The following is a 19,863-nucleotide window of genomic DNA, read 5'->3' as shown; positions in this document are numbered from 1 at the left end:
GTCCACAAGGAATAAGGTCTGTGACCTCTGTCTCCCAGCACACACAGTGTTGGGCATACTTCAGACTTAAGAACAGAAAACAGGAACGTTCCATGTGGATTATTTTGTTAGGTGTCCATTCCTATTTATATAAGACAGTTCACATTTGGCATTGACTAGTTCAAACCTGTGAACTGCTTACTCAAACAAAACCCCCAATGCTTCCATATGGACCTCTGCCAAAGGAAACAACATTTGGCCACCAGCACCGATGGTGCAACCCAGGCAGGTCCATACAAGGATCTGCTCAGTAGCATACAGCGTTACAAGCTGCTGCCTATTTTTTAATGTCCTCTGCTCCACTTACTCTATTGTATCTAGTTAAATGCCCAATGTCCAAAAAAGGTCCAAGAAAGATGTTCTATTAGCACTTTGAGTATAAATTTGTCATAACAGATCAGCAAATTGGTCAAACCAAGATGCACACAGATACTAACCCTTCCCACATCAAAGAACTGTCAGTAGGAAAGGTCATTTCACTTTCCTGAGAATATGACTACTTTAGAAATGCAGATTTTCAGAGCATTACTAGGGTGCCTACACAACTAGTTTTTTAAGTAAACGATGTCCCTCTCACAGACAGCAAAAAAATATTTAAAAAAAAAATGGTCAAACAACTGATCTTGTAAAATTGGCTTATAATAAAATACAAGATGAGGTAGGAGGGAAGTTGAAGTCAGAAAGTTTGCACTTCACATGTTCAATTGCTTCCAGAAGCCAAATTCCCTATCAGCTACACAGCTACAGAACACACCAGGTTTCACCCAACAACATGAAACCTCTAGGCATACTGTCTGTCCAACAGAACTGATAATTTTTTGGTTAAACTTCCCCTTAAGGACTGCCTATGGATAAAACGTGTATAAAATTGTGTTCATAGTTATGTGCTGCGAGCTCTCATTGCCCAGTTTTGTGGAAGATTGAACAGAAGAACCTTCCTCAGCAAGTTCTAGGAAACACCTAGAGAAATAACTTCAAAACCTGACAAACATACACAGAGTCTAAGTTTTAGGTAATTATCTGTCAGTCTTACCCAAGTCTTTGTTTCATCTTTAATCTTCTCTGCTAATAAGCCAGACTTCTATGGAAAACACATACAATACTATTCCCCAGAAGTAACAGATTCTTGTTCCAGTATTTTTGGTTACAAATGACCAAGATGTAATCAGGATGTTTTCCTGATTACAGGATCAGACTATGGACTGAAGCCATTTTTTAGGGACCACTCCTTACTGCAGTGCATAACCTATGACCTCCCATGAGTGCTGCTGTAATAACCCTTTTTTTGATAAGTCTTTTAGGCCATAAAGCTACAAAGCTGGATTTGTTGGCATCATCCTCTACCTTTTGCATGCCCAATACACAATCCCTAAATAACTGTGTGTCAATTTACCACATTAGTAACTCAGGGGGACAGAAGCAGCATGACCGGTACTGGGACAACTGTCCAAGGAAGTTCCAACAGCTTCTGCCCACACAATATCCGAAAGCAGCTCCAAGAACAATTAGTACCTTCATTCCCCAAGCTCTTAACAAATGTATCCTGTCCTGTGATTCATTCAGGTCCTTCAATTAATTATTTATTTATTTTATCATTTTCCAATCAAGCATGGATCCCTTGCTATGAGGAAAATAATCTTATATGAGGCAGTCATCAAATTCTTCTTAAACACTGCTTTGGGGCAAAGGAGAAGGATTATATCAAATTTAGCTGGACTAAAAATGCCTCTGCTGGAGATTTTATTTTTACATTACGTTGGTGGGTATTCATTAAAGCCACATCAGCTGCTCATCGTGGGAGATTTTGAATACTTTGGTAACATATGAATAAAGTGTCACAGTAATTCAAAGCTCCAGGGTTGTTCAACAAGCACCTGTCAGGAAAAAATGTATTGTATCCAGCTCAGTCAGCAGCTACCTAATTGAGTACACGCACCTTTAAAATTCAACATTGGTTAATTACTTTGTTAAACAAAATTAAATAAGCTAGGCTGAAGATCTCTTTTCCTTCTTCCTGTATAACTGTAGGCACATTTATAAATCAGGCCTGGACCCTCAGCTTCTTGCTAACACCTCCACACCTTGTAAGATTTCTGGAGGAATGAAAAGTTGTCCTAAAAGTATGAGAGGGATCCACTTGGTACAGATACTGCATAAGGCAGCCACAGAGCTGTCTTGCAATGTCCAAGGGTGTATCAAGCTCCAACAAAGAGCATCAGGTGGATCCTCAGCAAGCAGCACTGTACACTCTGCAGTCAGTCACAAAGCCTGAAAAAGCTTCCAAAATTTAAAGAGACATCCAGACTATTAACATTACACCCGGGGTCTTTCCAGACTGCAGGACTAGACTGTCACATAATCAGATATAGAGAGTACTGGTCTGATCACTGATGGGCTCTTGGGCCTCTGCTCTGTTCAGGTTTGGCATTCAATGTGAATCTGGCTAGTGAAAAAAATGAGTCCAACACACACCTGATAAACAAACATTTCTCAAATAATAAGCATGCAATTAAGTATAGATTACAAACCATGCAATCAGTGATTCATTACTAAGTCCATATCTAGATTTCTGCCAAGACAGAATGTAAAATTCTCTGGACTGTTTTCTAAATATCTCTTTAAGGAAAAAAAGAGACTGTGCTAGTAGCCACAGTAGCAGCTGGGGAAAACAAACCATCCAAAGCCATCACTCACTTGAGTCCTTTATTTAAAATACTACACTTCCTAAAAATATCTACAGATACCTATACCTACATGACTTTCATATTCCTGTCTTCTATGTCTTTGAGGGGGTTTTATGAGACCTGATCACGCAGCTCTTAACAAAGCAAAACCTCTAATCTGCTAATGAAGGTATCAATAGGACTATTTTGGTAAAATTTTGGACTCCCAAAATAAGTACAAGTAATAAAACATAAAATATCTAATGATCTTTTCCTTTTCCAATTTATTTTGGATGTACACAAAACACTTTTTTTTTTTTATCATGAGAATAGTAATTTGATTAATTTCCAAAACATCACAGAATAAATCAGGTTGGAGGGGAATCTCAGGATTTCCCTTGTCTTACCTGCTGCTCAAAGCTGGTCTGCTGAGAGATTACACCAGATTGTAATACCTTGCAAGGGTAAGTCAAGTTTATGAGTTCCACTGCACTGGATTTTCATTGCATATTTTATAGATGACATCATAAAATATGTACAGCATACACATACATGTGATAAGAACATCATGCTTTTAAGGAAATAAAGCACAGTTTTTAAAACTACAATCCTGAAAAGAATATGTGAATATTGTCGTCAAGCAAACACCCCTTGCACACCCAGTTTAAAAATTCTATTTGGATAGTGGCTATTTTACATTTTGTTTAAGAATCACTATGGCAAGTAAGAAAACTGGTCATTTTACAGTGCTCTTCAAACCATTCCCTACCATCTCTGGCAAGTAAGAAAACTGGTCATTTTACAGTGCTCTTCAAACCATTCCCTACCATCTCCTATTAATTTCATGCTAACACATAAATAGCTCATGGGCCCCTTTTGCCCATATTGTTGAGCTGTTTGTACATGAAGCAATTGACTTCACTCATTCATCTTTACTACAAAGACTACACTGATTGCATAACATCTGTAGATTATATTGGTGCTGTGGGTGTTGGTGTCCAACACTGTCACTGTGATTGTTTTTACCATTTTACGTTCTTTCTCTGTACATCTGCCCTTTGTGTGTTTTTCTTGCTTGAAAATACCACAGCGCTTCAAGCATATTTCACATTTAAGTTGGAAAGGTACATTCAAAGGCAACACGCCAAACTCAAGTAGCAAACTGCGAAGAGAAGGTTTCTCTAAAAGCTTTTAAATTGCACAAAAGCAGAATATTGTACACATAAAGTATAATTGAGGCTGTGTAGCATTCTGCACTGCAGTAAATATGAATTACATAGACAAGAGGTTTTTTGGTAGAATCCCCATTCTGGGAAGTTTTGATCTAGTTATCTGAGGTGTACAGATAATTAATCTGTTTACAAGTTGATGCTTTCAAAGGTTGAGTGAATTTCAATACTTGACACGTGGTGTGCAGCTGGTAGACTTGACCTTTTCAAGCAATACAGTACATTCTGTGTAACAACATACTTGGTGAGGAAAATTAGTTTATGGATGAATCACCAGAACTGTACATGTGTATGTGCCTTAAACAGACCTCTACAAGCTTCTGCATGGGATAATAAATAAAGGAGAACATTTTTTTTTTCCCCAAGGAATGTGTACATAGGGAGGGACAACAGACTGGAAGAGACAAGGGTAAAATACAAAGGAATGAAAGTTAGAGGGCTCAAGGTAGCATGGATAAATAAAGGCAGAAGAGTCTGCAAGTACACGAGCACAATTCTTGACAAAACACTTCTCCTGTCCAGGGAAATGAGATGAAATCAAGTGGATGAGATTTCAATGGCAAGTACATTAAGCACAAAAGAGAAATGAAAAGACCTCAGGAAAAAGATCTTCTCTTACAGAAAACACCAAATACTCCCCAGGATGTTCCACATGCACTTCTTGCACCTCAGTGAGGTCAGAGCTTCTGAAGGAGGGATGAGATTGTGGCATGTGGCACAACAACCCACAAACACTAGAAGTGATAACTAACATGTGAAAGCAGATTTACTCCTACATGTTCCTGAAAAACAAATCTTCAATGATTGTGCTAAAATTAAAATTTAAAATAATAACTTAAAAAAAAAAATACAACAGAATAATTGTTTGTAGGTTTAGTTTTTCTCGACAGAAATTTTTGTTACATGAGAGCTTTAGGGCTTGTATGTATGTGTGTGTGTATATACACACACACACAGAGATTTATATATGCAGAAAAATGTGTTCAATAGCAAAGCTTTAAGTATAAACACTGATTTTTGTGTTTCTGTTGTTGGGTTTTTTTTCTCTTTGCTCCTTTTTTGTAACACTCCAGTTAACTGAATGCAAACATGTATCATCACACAAGAATGACTTTTTTTGTGTACTATTCTTTTTGATTATTTAATTTACTTCTGCCTTACAACCATGAGAAAGACAACATGAACTGAGCCTTGTCTTTAATGCATTTACTAGTTTTTTAACTAGTAACTAATTTTTCATAATTTATTCTCACAAGCTTCACATAATCTAATAATCTAAAGATCTAATCTTTTCCATCACATTTCCATCCTGCAATTATCTTAATATTATAACAGCAATAAAACCGTGTCGAACACTTATTAACTGCCTAACACTTACACAAACTCTTAGTATTCCACAAATTCCAGCTCATCCTTCACCATTCTTGCAACCTATTCCCACTGTATTCCACCACTAAATCACAGGCAATTTTCTGCAATCTCATTTCTATACTTTCGTCCTGTTTGAGAGTCATTCTGACTCAATACTGTATTTCACCTGCTGAAATCAAAAGGCAATAGGCTTTATTATTATGCCGTCCAAATTCCTCTTTGAATATTGAATACATGCAGCATTTCCCATGAAATAGGAAAAGCAATTTAATCCTCACATAATAAAAAAAGCTCAAGTTGAAAAACTTAAACATCATGTGGAGGCTTGACAAAGTTTTCTAAGGCTGACAAGACTTAGAACATTGCTATTTGGATAAACTCAAAATGCTCCAGTAGTTAGTTTTCCATTAAACTATCAAAATAGCAGTGTAGACGTGGATCCAAGTTAAATGTTTACATTTAAAACTAAAAGTTAGGGTTCCTTTCAATTCAAATTGTCATCTTTTAGAACTGTTAAATAAGAGAGGGCTGGAGCTAGCAATATAACCAGAAATACAAATGAGACAGAGCAGCAGGGGGAAACTGTGTACATCCAGCTTATAAATCTGTACGGTGACATTTCAGAATGAAAACCACTTTGCACTCTGCACACCCGCGGTGTCTGCAGGCTGTTCTTACACCAGCAGCAGCGGGTGCGAGACATGACAAGTTCCTACTTCACTTGGTTACTCTATACTTCCTGTATTAACCTGGGAGCACTGGACGCAAACCAAAAGGGCCTTTGGTCGGCGAGATGCCGCGGACGATGCAGTCGAACAGGAAGCTGATCTGCTCCCCTTCAGCGCAAGAGAGGAAAAAAACACCAGCCCCTGCAAGAAAGCACAACATAAATATGTATGGAAATACAAGAAATATATTTAGCTGAAGCTATTTATAACATAGCAATCAAAAGAGTTTTAAGCGAAAGCCATGAAAAGAAGTCAACAAGTTATTCTCCTGGGAAAAGAAATAAAAAATTCAGGTCAGCACACATACACTCTATACCACAAACATACATATAAATTCAACAGCTGCCTAATAATTTATGTTAATTTTATGACATTTAGGCAGTTAAAGTAATGTCCTAGAATAACAGAATGGCTTGGGTTGGAAGGGACCTTAAGGATCCTCTAGTTCCAATCCCCCCTGAATGTGAAAGCAGATACCTTACTCTAAACAGCTGTCCAAATCTTTTATTCTTATTTACCCCCAAAATTTTGTAGGTCAAACTTAGCTATGCAGGAAGTGTCAGTGGTACTTAAGATAGCTCCAAAAGAATGAACCAACTTAATTCTACTTTTAAGCAAGAGAAACTTTTTATATACCAACGAATTAGAATTTGGTTATATTGCTGGATTGTAGTATAAATTCTCCTAGACTAAGTCCTATGTGTCTATTATTAACAGAACGTAACACAACTCCACAGGTTGTCATCAGATCTTTACCCTTTGCTCTATTCTGATATTTGCTTTCCATTCATTAAGAATAGCCCCAAGCAAAATTAGAATAAGAATCACTAAATAAACAAACAAGTTATGAGCTCCATGACACATGCCTAAACGAACAACACAAATGACCATAAGGGTTCTACAGAACATTTTATAAATTGTTAGTCCAAATATAAATCATATCAGATGGAAAAAAAACAAACTTAAAGCATCAGACAAAAGGCTACCTCAGTAACCATCAATTTCAAGGAAATAAAACTTCAATACCAGACAAAAAGTAAAATTTAATTAGTATACAGACTTGAAGAAGTGCTGCCACTTCACCAGAGCCAAGTATATTAGAAAATGCCTGTATCAAATATTAGACCTGCAGAAGGATCTTGTACATTACTGTCCTTGTGACTCAGGCCCCCAAAGCGGACATATATTTGACTTCTGCATGTCTCTACCCTATTCTGAGTTGTGTATGTATTTTTTCCAATTTTACTCAAAGAAGCAGAGCTGATCTTGACCAGAATGACAGCATCCCTATCACCTTCCAAACATATACCCTGTCACATCCAACAGGATACTCACATTTCACTTAAAGCAATGGATGCACTTTTGACAGCTTGACAAAGGGCTGTGGGATTCAAACAAAATGGATAATAGAAAGTGGACCACAAACCACAATACCTATTTGGGTAAATTAGGTATAACCAGCAAGCTGTAAACTAACCTCTCTAGGAAAAACATATTCTGGTCCACACTCTTTTGTCATTCTCAAATTATGTCACATAAAAGTTTTTCCCAGTTCTGCTTAAGTCTATTCAAGACAACATTGTTAGAGGCATCTTCATAACTTGATTTGTCACTCCACCACATTTGTATTTCTTCAGATCTCACCTATCAAGAATTCTTCAGCCAAAGAAACATGAACACACCCTGGCTCAGGATCAGAGGCCATCCAGGTGACTACAACACTAATCACACACCCTGGGAGATGTGAAAGTTTCTGCTGGTGACTTGCTTGTGGTCTTGCCCCATTTTTCTTCCCCAGGAGATGCCAAAGTCAGAGAACATTGCAGTAGGATAAAAAAAAAATCCTGAGTGCAATGTATTCAGAAATTATTTGAAATTCAGCTTTTTCTTTGAGCTGAGCTCTCCCCCCTGAACAGAGAGTCCACAGGAACATAACCTTCACATTCCAGGCACCATAAGCAAGCAGGATATTGACATAACATAGCAGAGGATGTTCAGGTCTCAAACACAATGATATACCATATGTCTTGATAATTCAGCAGAATCCTACAACTCCCTGTTGCCACTCGGGGGGGGAAAAAAAAAAAAAAATTCTTCAAATATTTCTGTACATAAAGAGTACACCTGGACCACTTTGTTCTTTTATAACCTTTTTCAAGAGTTACTTAAACTCCTAAGACACTCTACAAGCCTTTGATTTCAATAAAAACAAAGAAAGTAAATGTGTGCATGTGAGCTGGCTGCTCAACTCAAAGGATTTTTTTTTTTTCTGCAAATAACTACCAGTCATTTGGAAATCCTAAAACCAAATGTGATGACCTTTATATAACCAGTGCAAAGAGTGAATGTCCACGTGGATATGTGTGTGGATACAAATCCAACATAAAAGTACAGTAATTTCTTTGTAGATTCTGTTATTCATATGAGCAACTTAATTGCTGACTGACACTCAGAGGAAACATTTTCTTTCTAGTTTTAGTAGGCAGAACTAGATTGCAAAGGAAGGAAGAAGTCTGAGTGTCCTTGCGAAAAAACATCAAGTGAGATGAATGAGTAGGTAGGGCTTAACTGAAGCACAATCAAGCTATTACATTTCTTTTCTACTTTCTTGAGAAAACTGAGAAATTCACTACTGGAAATTACATATCCTAGTCATGTGTTGGAACAGGTTTGGTGCGCAGGCATTTAGAAGCCAAAGAATGCGTGGTATGCATCACTGTATAATACCATGCAGCTGTTCCCCAGAGTGAAGGGCTCACTCAGCTCTCTCCATGGGCTATGAGACTCAGTGAAAAGCAGCCTCCAACCACTTGCACAAGACTGAGGCACTCAGCCAGTCCTCTACGGCAATCAGCAGTATAGCATTGTACAGTCCCTCAGACATTCAGGACAAACCGCCAATTTCATTAAACTTCCAAGTACTACTTAATCTTGCCAATAATAATTATAACTCATCGTATTAAAAAAGCAAACCCATCGGCAAACACACTTTCAAAACAGACAACAGCCAAGAATTACTTCAATCTCTGTAGTGCGTGTGAAAGCAGGGAGGAAGAGTCAGGCCTTTCCATTAATTACTACTCCTACAGGTGCCAGACAATCCTAGAGGCTGAAGTCTTTTAGCTGCAGGCCAGGTAGGGAGCACAGCAGCTCATTCCATGGCAATCAGCTATGTACATCCCAACCCTGGCCTTGAGCAGCCCCCTTCAGAGGGTATTTCACACTGCTCTTCTCTCTGGGGAAAATGACCGAGTATTCCTATTATTGCCAACTAAGACATGGGCATGACAACTAGAAGTAGATAAACAAAGAATGTTGGTTGTCTGCAGTAGGCTTAAGTAGGAGACAGCACAGAATATCTGTATATAAACAAAAGTTTTAATCTATGCTACCCAGGATTTTTCAAAAAATTCCAGATCTCGCCCCAGTTTAAATTCCCCCACTTCTTCTAAATTTCAAAAAAATGCAGGAGGGGAAGAAAGAAAGGAAAGAAGCAAGAAGTACCCAATTTTATCAAAATACCAAAATGATCACAGAAATACTCCTGCTTATCCTGCAATTAGTATTTGCTCTTTCAAAGGGCATTAATGGTCCTACAAGTTCCTTTCTTCAAGGAGATGCTGTCAGAAAATACGAGGCAGCTTTAAACCAGGCTCTGGCAGCTAATCCTGAAGCACTTGAACGTTGGAGAGCCTGAATTCTCATGGTGTTAATGTGCCCTTCTATTACCCTACTTGAATTTTTTCACACTGACCTCCAAGTGAAGATGTTCCAGCAACTGGTCGTTTTAACCGGTGCATGCTAATTGAGCTGGGAACTTGGGAGAGTGAGAATCTCCTTTTTTCCAGCCTGTTATTCCATGTAAACCTCTTAATTGACTGCTAGGGCAAGACAACCTGCTTTTTTGCAAACGACGTGTGACTAAGCTTCAGCCACAGAGAGAAAATTTTGGCCCAGAAAATAACTTATTGATGTTGCAGACAGGTAAAAGATGTTACAAAAGAAAGGTCTTATGAAATCAGGCCTTGCTCTGCTAAATTGCCAAAGGTGGCCTGTCACTTCTTCTAAGTGCAGCTAACTTCCAAGTTCCCACACAAAATCAATCTTGGGTATGAAGAGTTCATTAACACAACAACCTGGTCCTGGGGAGAAACACAAGTGCACCTGCATAAATATTAGATCTGTTCCATGAGAACCCACAAAGGAAAAACGCAAACAACGTGAATCTTAGCACATACACACAAATCACCTTCTGACCAGTAAATGAAGTAGTAAGAAAACTACCAACCAATAGGTGTTGCACACGAGGTCTGTGAAAACTGTATAAAAATAAGTTATGGGAATAAAGAATTGGCTTTTCTGCATGAAGAAAATGGAGTCTCAGATGATTTATTACAATGATTTGTAGCTTTCAGAAGCAGAAAAAATTAATTTTTGATCTCTAGCAGTACAATTGTGATGTAAAGAGCAAGACAAATTCAGAATGTAAATGCTCTGCTTCCTATTTATGAATAAACTACTGTGAAACACCTTGAAAATGCATCTAGATTTAATGTTTGAAATCTCAGCATTATCTCAGATGGTTTCCCTTTTTCTGGACTGAGTACCAAAGCCTTTGGAGTTGAATGAAACCTGTACTAAGAAAAAAAACATAATTAAGTATTTTATATTTATAAAAACTTTTGTGAGGATGCAAGAAAGCTAAAACATATTCATATCCTTTTAGCCCTCAGCTCTACCACAGATACACCCAAAAAAAGCTCTGCTTCAGTTTGGGGCCTCATGTCTTTTACTGTGGAGAGGAGAGGCAATCAAACCACCAGATTATTGGTTCATTTTAATTAGGTATTTATTACAGTGATATTTAAACCTTAAATTCACTAACCCACTGCATTCAGAATGCCACAGGATGAACGTGAGCAAAGATATGGTTTAACCTGTAGGAAAGTAATATTAATAATACAATCTGCATAATTATTATACTACACTTACATGACAAGGTAATGGAGAGTGCTTCTGTTTAGGAATTAAAACAACTTCTGTAATAACATATCAATTTTTTCCCTGAACACTACTTGTTTGCCTCAAGATTTCCAGAGGACTGAAGTAAAAGATATCTGAAAAAGATAGTCTTTCTCTTCACCAATACACTTCTTACAAGAATAACCAGAGTCATTTTTTCTTTAGGTTCTGTTTCCAAAAAGCCTTTTCTTATAGTGGCAATATTAAATCAAGTGTTTAGACTAAACACATTTAAATGTTGTTATGCCTGGAGATATGTTTGACTGCTTAGTTAAGGGCAACAACTCCTTCAACAAGATCAGCTTGAACTTGTAAAGAGTTTCCAACTGTGGCAGGCTATTTTGTACTAAATTGACTGTGCTGTTCTTCTCTTTGAATGCACACATGCAGGGGAAAGGCAAAACTACCCTTTCATGGCAACTGAAAAGTCTCAGCTACCAACACACACATCTCTTAAGAATGATCCACAAGGTAGTGGGACCCTTTCCAAAGCACCTTTCTAATTCTGTTTATTTGTAACCTTAAAAAAAAATAATTTCATATTTTTAAAAGCGTACACACATGAGAGCTACTGATGACCTCCTGTTTCTTACCAGAAACTAGTGTAAGTTTAAGGGAGGAAAAAAAAGAAAAGCTGCCACAAATAATTCAGGTTCCTTCACCTACAGTTCCTCATTTCACAGAACTGCTGAGGCTGGAAAAGACCCTGAAATAATTGAGTCCAACCTTTGACTGGACACCACCATGTCAACTCAGTGCCATGTCCAGTCATTTCTTAAACACCTTTAGCGATGTTGATTTCACCACCTCTCCAGGCATCTCATGTCAATGCTTGACAACCCCTCCTGTGTAGAAACTTCTCTCAAAGCCCAACCTCCTCTGGCACAGCCACTTCCTCTCACGTCCCTTGTTGCCTGGGAGCAGAGACCAATCCCCACCTGGCCACACCCCTCTGTCAGGTCAGAAGGAGGTCAGGAACCTGGGTTTCCACTCCACAGAAGTATAGCAATCAGAATTTACCTGCGGAGCAATAGTATGCAAGTCCCAGGAAGCATATATTTGGGTTTGGATCAACACTGAAATCTTCTAATTTTTCACTTTGTTTATTGAAGAAAGTATGCAAGTCAAACAACTTCACATCCAAAACAACTTCACATGGAAATATGCATGCCCACCTGTGCTCACAGATCATCAATGCAGCATGGCTTCAAATCCTCCTTATGAAATTAAAACCTTAATAATATAAACTTAACAATATGTTATTATACATGTGCATTAATTAACTATCCTTTTCAGGTCTTGCATACATTTTATCTGACGTGAGAATTTGAGACGTCCTAAACTGGCCATTGGAACAAGAGATTTATCTCCATATAAAGGTGTATCTCAGCTACTAGGCTACAGAAACTAGCTTCAACTTGCTTACTTTCATTTTGATCTCATAAATCACATGGCTCCACCCCATAGCTACAAAGCTGCTAATAGGGAAGGGACCAGAGAGTTGTTCTAATGCTTAGGAGAAAAAAGTCCTCTGTGGGATTTAGAAATTAGCATTTACACAATGACAACATTGATGCTGCCTGGAACCTCAAATCTCCATATCGCTTTCCCCTCAGCAAACAACCAAATAATTAATCATAATTTAATAATATGAACATTAAGCCATTTTACCTTATCTCTTGCATAACACAAGCCATAAAATTTCATTACCTTATTTTTGTTCTGTGTTCAATAGCAGCTTTTGACTAAACATCTTCTGGAGAGCCAATTTTCAGGCAGGACTGCACACAGTCACATTTCTCCTGAACACCAGGGCTGAAGCCAGCAGAAATCCACTCAGAACAGACCCTCTGATAAGAGGCTGCCTGTTCAACAAAGTAGCACAGCTAGTTCTGCAGTCTCCACTTGGAATGAGTGTGCATTTACATTTCTGCAGAAGGCATCAAGCAACATTTAGAAGACAGGTTCCATCTATACTTACAGAAGCCGCACCTGGTACCCCCTTCAAAGATGAATCCATTCGGGACAGCTCCGTAACGACGCAGATCTGAGAGCTTCCACTGCCCCATGACACTGGGAGGAAGGTCTTTCACAAGGACAAGGATGTCATTGCAGAAATGCAGGGTAGCAGGCCCGCTCTCTAGTTTTGTGCCAGGGGCTACAAAGACTTGAAATCTATGAACTATCAAATAAGGAAAAAAAAAATTACTACAGAATATGTAAAGTGTTCTGTAAAGCCATTCTGTTCAGCAATGGCACTGGGACCAAACCCTGCCCACGCCATGAGACGCTGGCCGAAAGATCTACATGGAGCCCACACAGCCACACGTGAGTAGCTGTAACACCATTATTCTCTATTATGTCAGTTTAGGATTGGAAAAAATCCACCATATCTTTGCCTAATGCTACAAATTACTAAAGTTGCAATGCTACATTGATTTATCCTAAATCTTCCAGGCTAATCCCTATCTTGGATTAGTCAATTATCCAGCTCAGACTCCCCGTACCTCTTCCATCCTTGCATCATTACATGGGTTACTTTCGGTCTCCTCCTCTAACCTGTGTCTCTCCTTTCCCACATGCATGCACGAAAATAAAATGAAGCTCAAGGAGCCCAAAAGCCAAGACTCAAAGAACTAAACAAATCTCTCTATCACTGACTCATCTGCACCCTTTAATAAACTGCTTCACTTCCTCCCTACCACTAAAAGGAGAAAAATTACATTTTTCCACCTTTGTGATTCTTTCATGAGTTGGTGATGGTAGATGCCAAGACATTTAAAATTACTAGGAAGCTAAGTGTATTATAAGTTCAAATCCCAATTCCAGTACCATCCATATTGCAGTATCCTTACCTAAAGTAGTTGTTCTAGGCTGGTCTCCTATTTTCTCTTCCAGGGCTATTGCATTCTGAATAGTAAGTTATTGGGATCACTTCAAGGGCTCAGATCTCCGTGTTTCAAAGGGAGCAATTTAAGTGAGCAAGCATATGATACTCAAATAATTGTTTTGACCTCCACTACTGCTCTAGTTTCTTTCATATTGTGATTACACACACACCCCCCCCAAAAAAAAACAAAACAAAACAAAACAAAAAAAAAACAACAACAAACAAACAAACAAAAAAAGAATTATAAAAATACAACACTGGTAGAGAGAAGCATGGAGACTCTTATATTTCTGGAGGAGGTTTTTGGTGGCATTTATCAAGCAGCATATAGATTTAGCTTTTGGTTATACATCAAAGGTCACACTAACAGCTCCCTCCCCATGAAGTCTACAGGGTAACCTCCAGGTACTCTCAGTGCTTGCATCCACTCTTCCCTGTTTCTTGCCCATGCTTCTTCAAGCATCACAAATTTCATCTGGGCCTGAGTCCTGCTTCTCATCTAACTGCTTGCTATATTCTTAGTCACGATCTGAGCTGTAAGCCAACTCCTCATCTATGACATGCATTTGCTAAGTTCCCTAAGGCTCCAGCAGAATTAGCCACAAAGTCATTCCAGTGAAATGTGCAAGGAGACAGAGATAGATCTAACTAACCACAGCTCTGCCAGCAGCACTGCTAGGGAGCAAATCAATAGTCACACCATGTCCCCTTTTGGGCACGCAGTTGTTACGCAACCTGCTTAAACGTAAGCTATGAGAAAGACAGCAAAACCATCATGATCAATAACACTCAGAAAGGAATCTTTAATGCCATTTGCACTCCTCTGCTCAGTTAACTCTGCCCAGTATTTTGCTGACAATTAAACCATGGGAGAAGCAGCATCAGGATTCTTTCTGCTTCAAAACTGAGGATTGAAGCCCACTCTTCACACAATCAGTTGCAAGTTACAACAGTTGCTTATAACAAAGAGCTCCAGCCCAAAATTCTATACCACTGTCAAAATACAGCATACCCAAATCTGAACAAAGCTGAAGTAAAAGGAAAAGTATATTTGAAAATGAAGCTTTTTCCATACACTGCTTTCTAGGTAAATTGGAATTTTTTTCAAGATTCCCCCCAGCCACTGACTTCTCTTACTCAATGAAAAAAAAAGAAACAAGGGAGGAAAAAAAAAAAAAAAAAAACAAAAAAAAACCACCCCACAAACTGCGAAGAAACAGAGCTGAGTATATCCCTGAAACGGTACTATTTAAATCCATCACTTTCTTCAGCCCATCTTTTCCTTTTCACAGCTATGCACTGACCTGCAGCATGCTAACTTCTCAAAATGAGTTGTGAGCCCAAGCACATTCCAGGAATCACATCTACCTCATCTGCTAAAAACTGAGAGAAAACACTGGGAACTCCAGTGTGAACGCCTCCATTCTGTGGTCCTCATTCAAGAAGAGAGTCAGCTCCTTTCACTTTTTTTTTTTGCGCTTCCCAGACTCTGAGGTCATCTCTCCATAGCCTATTTTTATCATCCAGCCACCTTATTTTCAAGGCACACAAAGGCACCCTTACTACAATTTAAGAAAGAACACCAGTCACTATCCTCTCTTCATCTACATCTTCTCTCTTCTGTTTCTGTGTACTCAAACTAGAGACTCACTGACTTTGTTCTCCTAATTGAACATGCACTAAAAGATAAAACTCTGAAAAAAAAATTCAATGTTTTGGTTTATTCTCCTGCCTCGAAGCTTTTTTGCAACTAACTTTATGCAAATTATTGCCAGTTCAACCAATTACACTTGTTTTCTTACTTCTGCATTTCTTCACTTACACACACACAATCTTTCCCACTTCACCTTTATTCCATGGCTGCACATATCATAATCCAGTAGGCTCTATTCCTCCCTCATTCACAGCTTTCCTTGAAAAAAATTCTTCTCTGCTTTTGCACGTCCTCCAATCCCAACCATAACCCCTACACCCAGATTGGGATTACTCCAGCACTATATCAGTGCAATACCATAAAAAGCATACATACCTACTCTGTCATATTCAAATACTCCTTCAGCTTTTAGGACAAGTCTATGCTATATATAGATCCCAAACCTAGTTAAAAAAAATAAATAAGACTGGAATATTATAGAAATGTACCATCCAAGTGCACCAACCACTCCAGCTACTCATGCTTCTGTTGTTCAGCAACCCCTCTAACCTCTCCTGTTATGCAAGGCTTTGTATTTGGTAGCCCTGAGAGGTACATCCACACATCGCACTTCTGATAGTTCTGCATATTTTTACTGTAAAATTCCCAGGCCATCTTTCTACATATGTACTGCAAAGGAACAAGTCCACAAACCCAACAGATGGCAGAGCATATGTAACAAATGATAAAGATTGCTAATGTGTGTCTCCCTCACACCTACCCTCCTTCCCTAGTTATGACTAAACAAACGTAAGACAGATACTATGGATTGCCAACACTACTCTTTGTTCACCAAGGCACATTTTACAGCTTGCTAACCAATGAAATAAAATAGGATGGAGAAAAGTGAAGTTAGCTGGAAAGAACGTGTCTGATGACATTCCTCATTGCAAAAAGTCTCGTTCTGAAATGGCATGCTAGCAGCAATGAGAATCATCAATGCAACACCCAGTAGGCAGCTCAGCAAACTGGGCATGAGCTGGCAAAGTCTAACGCAGGACTTTGCATCTCTTAATTCACGCTCCCTCTGAGTCCTTTTGCCAGAATCCCTGAATCAAGTTGCAGGACCAGATAGAAGTTTGATCACTTTGTTTCAAAGCTACACACCATCAGTGTCAAAATCAAAACCCCAAGTTAAGAGCTGTCATAGTTATCCATCAGTACTCGGTGGTACTGCAGTCAAAACCTATTGTAAGGGATACCTGCTTTAACATCTAAGGGGGAAAACAGTTTCTCCACTCTGAAATGAGTGACAGTCTTGTCCTGAACTGTACTATTTTATTTGCATTTTTGGTTCACTTTTCTTTGGTTTTTTACCCTGGGGGTGGGGGAGGGGAGTGGGAAAAAAAAAGTGTGAGAAGACAAAGGTTACCTTCCCCCAAACTGTAGCGTATTCGTACATCCCATGCGTACATTGTTTCCTTGTTCTCAAATCCCAGCATCACAACTTGGGAGAGACAGATGATTGCAAGCGTGTGATTCAAGCCCTCATAGGAGAGCCCAGGATCCAAGCCACAGATGTCTTCTAAAGTCATGCTGCTCCTCTCCTTGTGCCCTTTCGCTCGTTCAGATTTATCCTTGTACACCAGCATGAGCAAACAGTCTAAAAGGAGCAAAACTGTCAGAGATGATGATGCAGAGCACGGACCATAACAAATTTCTCAGCACTCTGCTGCAATACAAAGGAGCTTTAGACAACTGCAGGATCACCTCCATCAAGTCAATGTAAAACTCTGATTTCTTTTCCCAGTCCACCCCCAGGTAGTTTATCATCCTTGTTTTCAGGAAGCAAACATTGAAGGCATGTTTCAAGGGTAATCTGCAGGCTCAGAAATAAGGAAGCCAGTAATAAATCTTCCCTATTTTATTCAAAGTCCAGTGACATTTCAGATCCTCTCCTGAGTCTGGTGGGCACTAACTCATTCATTCTGAGCATTAGGAGCTATGCTAGGATAGCTGTCCACATTACAGACTCTAAAGACCAAGAGGCTATTGTTGTCTGTATTTTCATTAGAACATAGTGAACCACAAACTAAATTCTTACAGTAGCTCACAGATTACCCAACTATTAAACAGCAAGCAGACTGCATGGCTCAGGTTTCCCAATTAAATGCTACGCAGCAGCCATTGCTAAAAATCATTATGTGCCACACCTTCTTTCATTTATTTTAGTGTTTGCTTGTGTCACCAGTTGCTATTAACCCCTTCCTAGAGGTGTTTGTTACACAGTAACTATGCAATGGAAGAAACCAGTTCAAGCACCACAGCCCCATGAGGAAAGCAAGCATTTCACAAGCAAACCCAAAAGAAAAGGGAAGTGACCTCTCCCACCTTTTGCGTTTATGACAAAAAGCAGCACTCTTTCCCTATCACACAGCACTCAGATGTAGATGAAATTAACGGTCAGTATCAAAGCTGCAACATCCACAGCTTAAGCTGAGCTACAAATCACAAAAGTCAAAGACCCCCCCCACGCACCATTTTATAAATACTGGAGGCTGCTCCCTGCCCCACTAAGGTGCCCTGCAGCTCTCAGAAGGGGAAGGGACTGGCTAAATCTCCATCCACAGAGATAGAGATGAAAAATTACTGAAAGACTGAACTGTCTGCTAACTAATGCAGAGCTTTGCACCGATCCCCAATTGTCTTTGTGCACCTGTTAGCAAAAACAGCTGCAACCATGGTATTTAAACATTCTGCAATACAGTTGTGTGTCTGAAGAATGGCTATGGTTTATATACCAAGAAAAGCAAATCACCAGGGACTTTTTTAGTAAACCTGGATAATTTAGCTAGAATAAAAATAGTATTTTTAAGGAATAAGCTATATTATCAGTCAGGCTTCCCCATCTACCCCCTCCAAAGCTGGCTGACTCATATTAGAAACACAGGCCCACGTTCACAGGTCTATATACTAGCTCTACAACTAACCGATGCCCTTTCACACAGAGAAGTATCACAGATTTAGATGAGATACAGGCATTTAAAATACTAAAATATTAGTGTAACTCAGGTGAGAAAGAATTACTTAGAAGCCTTCAGACTTTCTAGCAAGAGCCAGAGGCTGCCATAATCCATTCTGCAGCAATGCAGATTCACATTTTCTACGTGCAAGCAACATTTAGCCCTACAAATATATACTTTTGGGCCCAAATGTTTTCTCTGTTGGGAACAGATGGGGAAACCTGAAGCCTACTTTTCCCTCTGCAGCAGTAAAACATCGGTTCTGTGCAACGTTTTCAATTTCCCTTTCAGAAGCATAGAAACGATCTTATTTTTTTTTTTCCTTCCTTAATTCAAAATGTCATTTTATTTTTAAATTGAAGTGATATTTTCTGTCAAAACAGTGATCAAAAATAACTACCAAGCTTACAATGTCAGCTTTTTTTTTTTTTTTTTTTTTTTTTTTAATACAGCCCGCAATCACCCTGAAGAAATTAGTTCCCCCCCAAAAAAAATTTCTTTTTTTAAAAAAGTACATTTGGAACGGGCACCAAACCCAACGGCTTTGCCTCGGAAAGTCACTTTTCCCGTTGTTTTAGCGAGTGCGGGAGCTCGCCCCGAGGCCGGACGCGGCTCCCGGGGAGCGCAGCTCTGGGACGGCCACGCCGAAGGCTCAGCGGGCGCTCGCCCCGGGGAGCCGGGCAAGCTCCGCGGCCCCGAGCCCCGTCCCCACCGCCGGGCCCTCTTACCTGCCACCGGCGAGGGCTTGCGCAGCACCAGCCACCTGTTCTTCCACTGCAACGAGAGGCAAAAGGACAGGGTTAGCCGGGGCCGGGCAGGGGAGAGCGAGCTCTCTCCCCTCCGGGCAAGGGGGCGGCGGGCGGGGACCCCCGCGGGCCGAAGGGGCGCCGGGAGCGGGGACCTTTTTTCCGTCTCTCAACTTGACGTGACCCTCCACCACCACGGAATCCGTCATCTTCAGTCATGATTCCGGACAGCTGCGCCGGCTCGCTGCGCCCGCCCCGACCTCCGGCCGCCCGAGGGGTCACTTCCAAAATAGCTTTATGAGGGCCCCGCGCGGGCGGGCGGCCAGCGCGGCACTGCCCGGCCCCCGACCGGCCACCCGGGGAAAGGGGGTCTGCGGACCATCTCAATGATTCTTTGTTCATGTGTTTTACTTCTGGGTTGGGGGATCTTGGATTTTTTTTTTTTTTTTAATTTTTATTATTATTATTATTATTTTTTCCCCCCAGGGTTTCAGAGCGCGACGCGCGGGCCGGAGCACC

At 39.9% G+C, this 19,863-nt stretch overlaps 1 protein-coding gene across 6 annotated transcripts in view; it reads right to left on the bottom strand.

Annotated features, from left to right (window-relative positions):
* Positions 1 to 19,616, bottom strand: part of DOK7 (docking protein 7) — a 57,979-nt gene extending 38,363 nt beyond the window's left edge. For 2 of the 6 annotated variants that reach the window (XM_040064812.2, XM_040064814.2), the window contains exons 1-5: positions 19,500 to 19,616; positions 19,327 to 19,372; positions 17,008 to 17,238; positions 13,034 to 13,234; positions 6,052 to 6,171 (exon numbers count right to left, since the gene is read on the bottom strand). In XM_040064812.2, coding sequence (XP_039920746.1) covers positions 6,052 to 6,171; positions 13,034 to 13,234; positions 17,008 to 17,238; positions 19,327 to 19,372; positions 19,500 to 19,553 — 652 coding nt within the window. In that variant the 5' untranslated portion in view covers positions 19,554 to 19,616. Of the gene's footprint in view, positions 1 to 6,051; positions 6,172 to 13,033; positions 13,235 to 17,007; positions 17,254 to 19,326; positions 19,373 to 19,499 lie in introns of those variants that run through there. The other 4 variants (XM_040064811.2, XM_040064813.2, XM_058420689.1 and 1 more) reach the window with 3 other exon arrangements.
* Between the last annotated feature and the right edge of the window lie 247 nt (positions 19,617 to 19,863).

The sequence above is a fragment of the Hirundo rustica genome, chromosome 5, assembly GCF_015227805.2.
Source record: "Hirundo rustica isolate bHirRus1 chromosome 5, bHirRus1.pri.v3, whole genome shotgun sequence".
Taxonomy (NCBI): domain Eukaryota; kingdom Metazoa; phylum Chordata; class Aves; order Passeriformes; family Hirundinidae; genus Hirundo; species Hirundo rustica.
The sequence above is the reverse complement of the archived record's forward strand: the minus strand, read 5'-3'. Positions and strand labels throughout refer to the sequence as shown.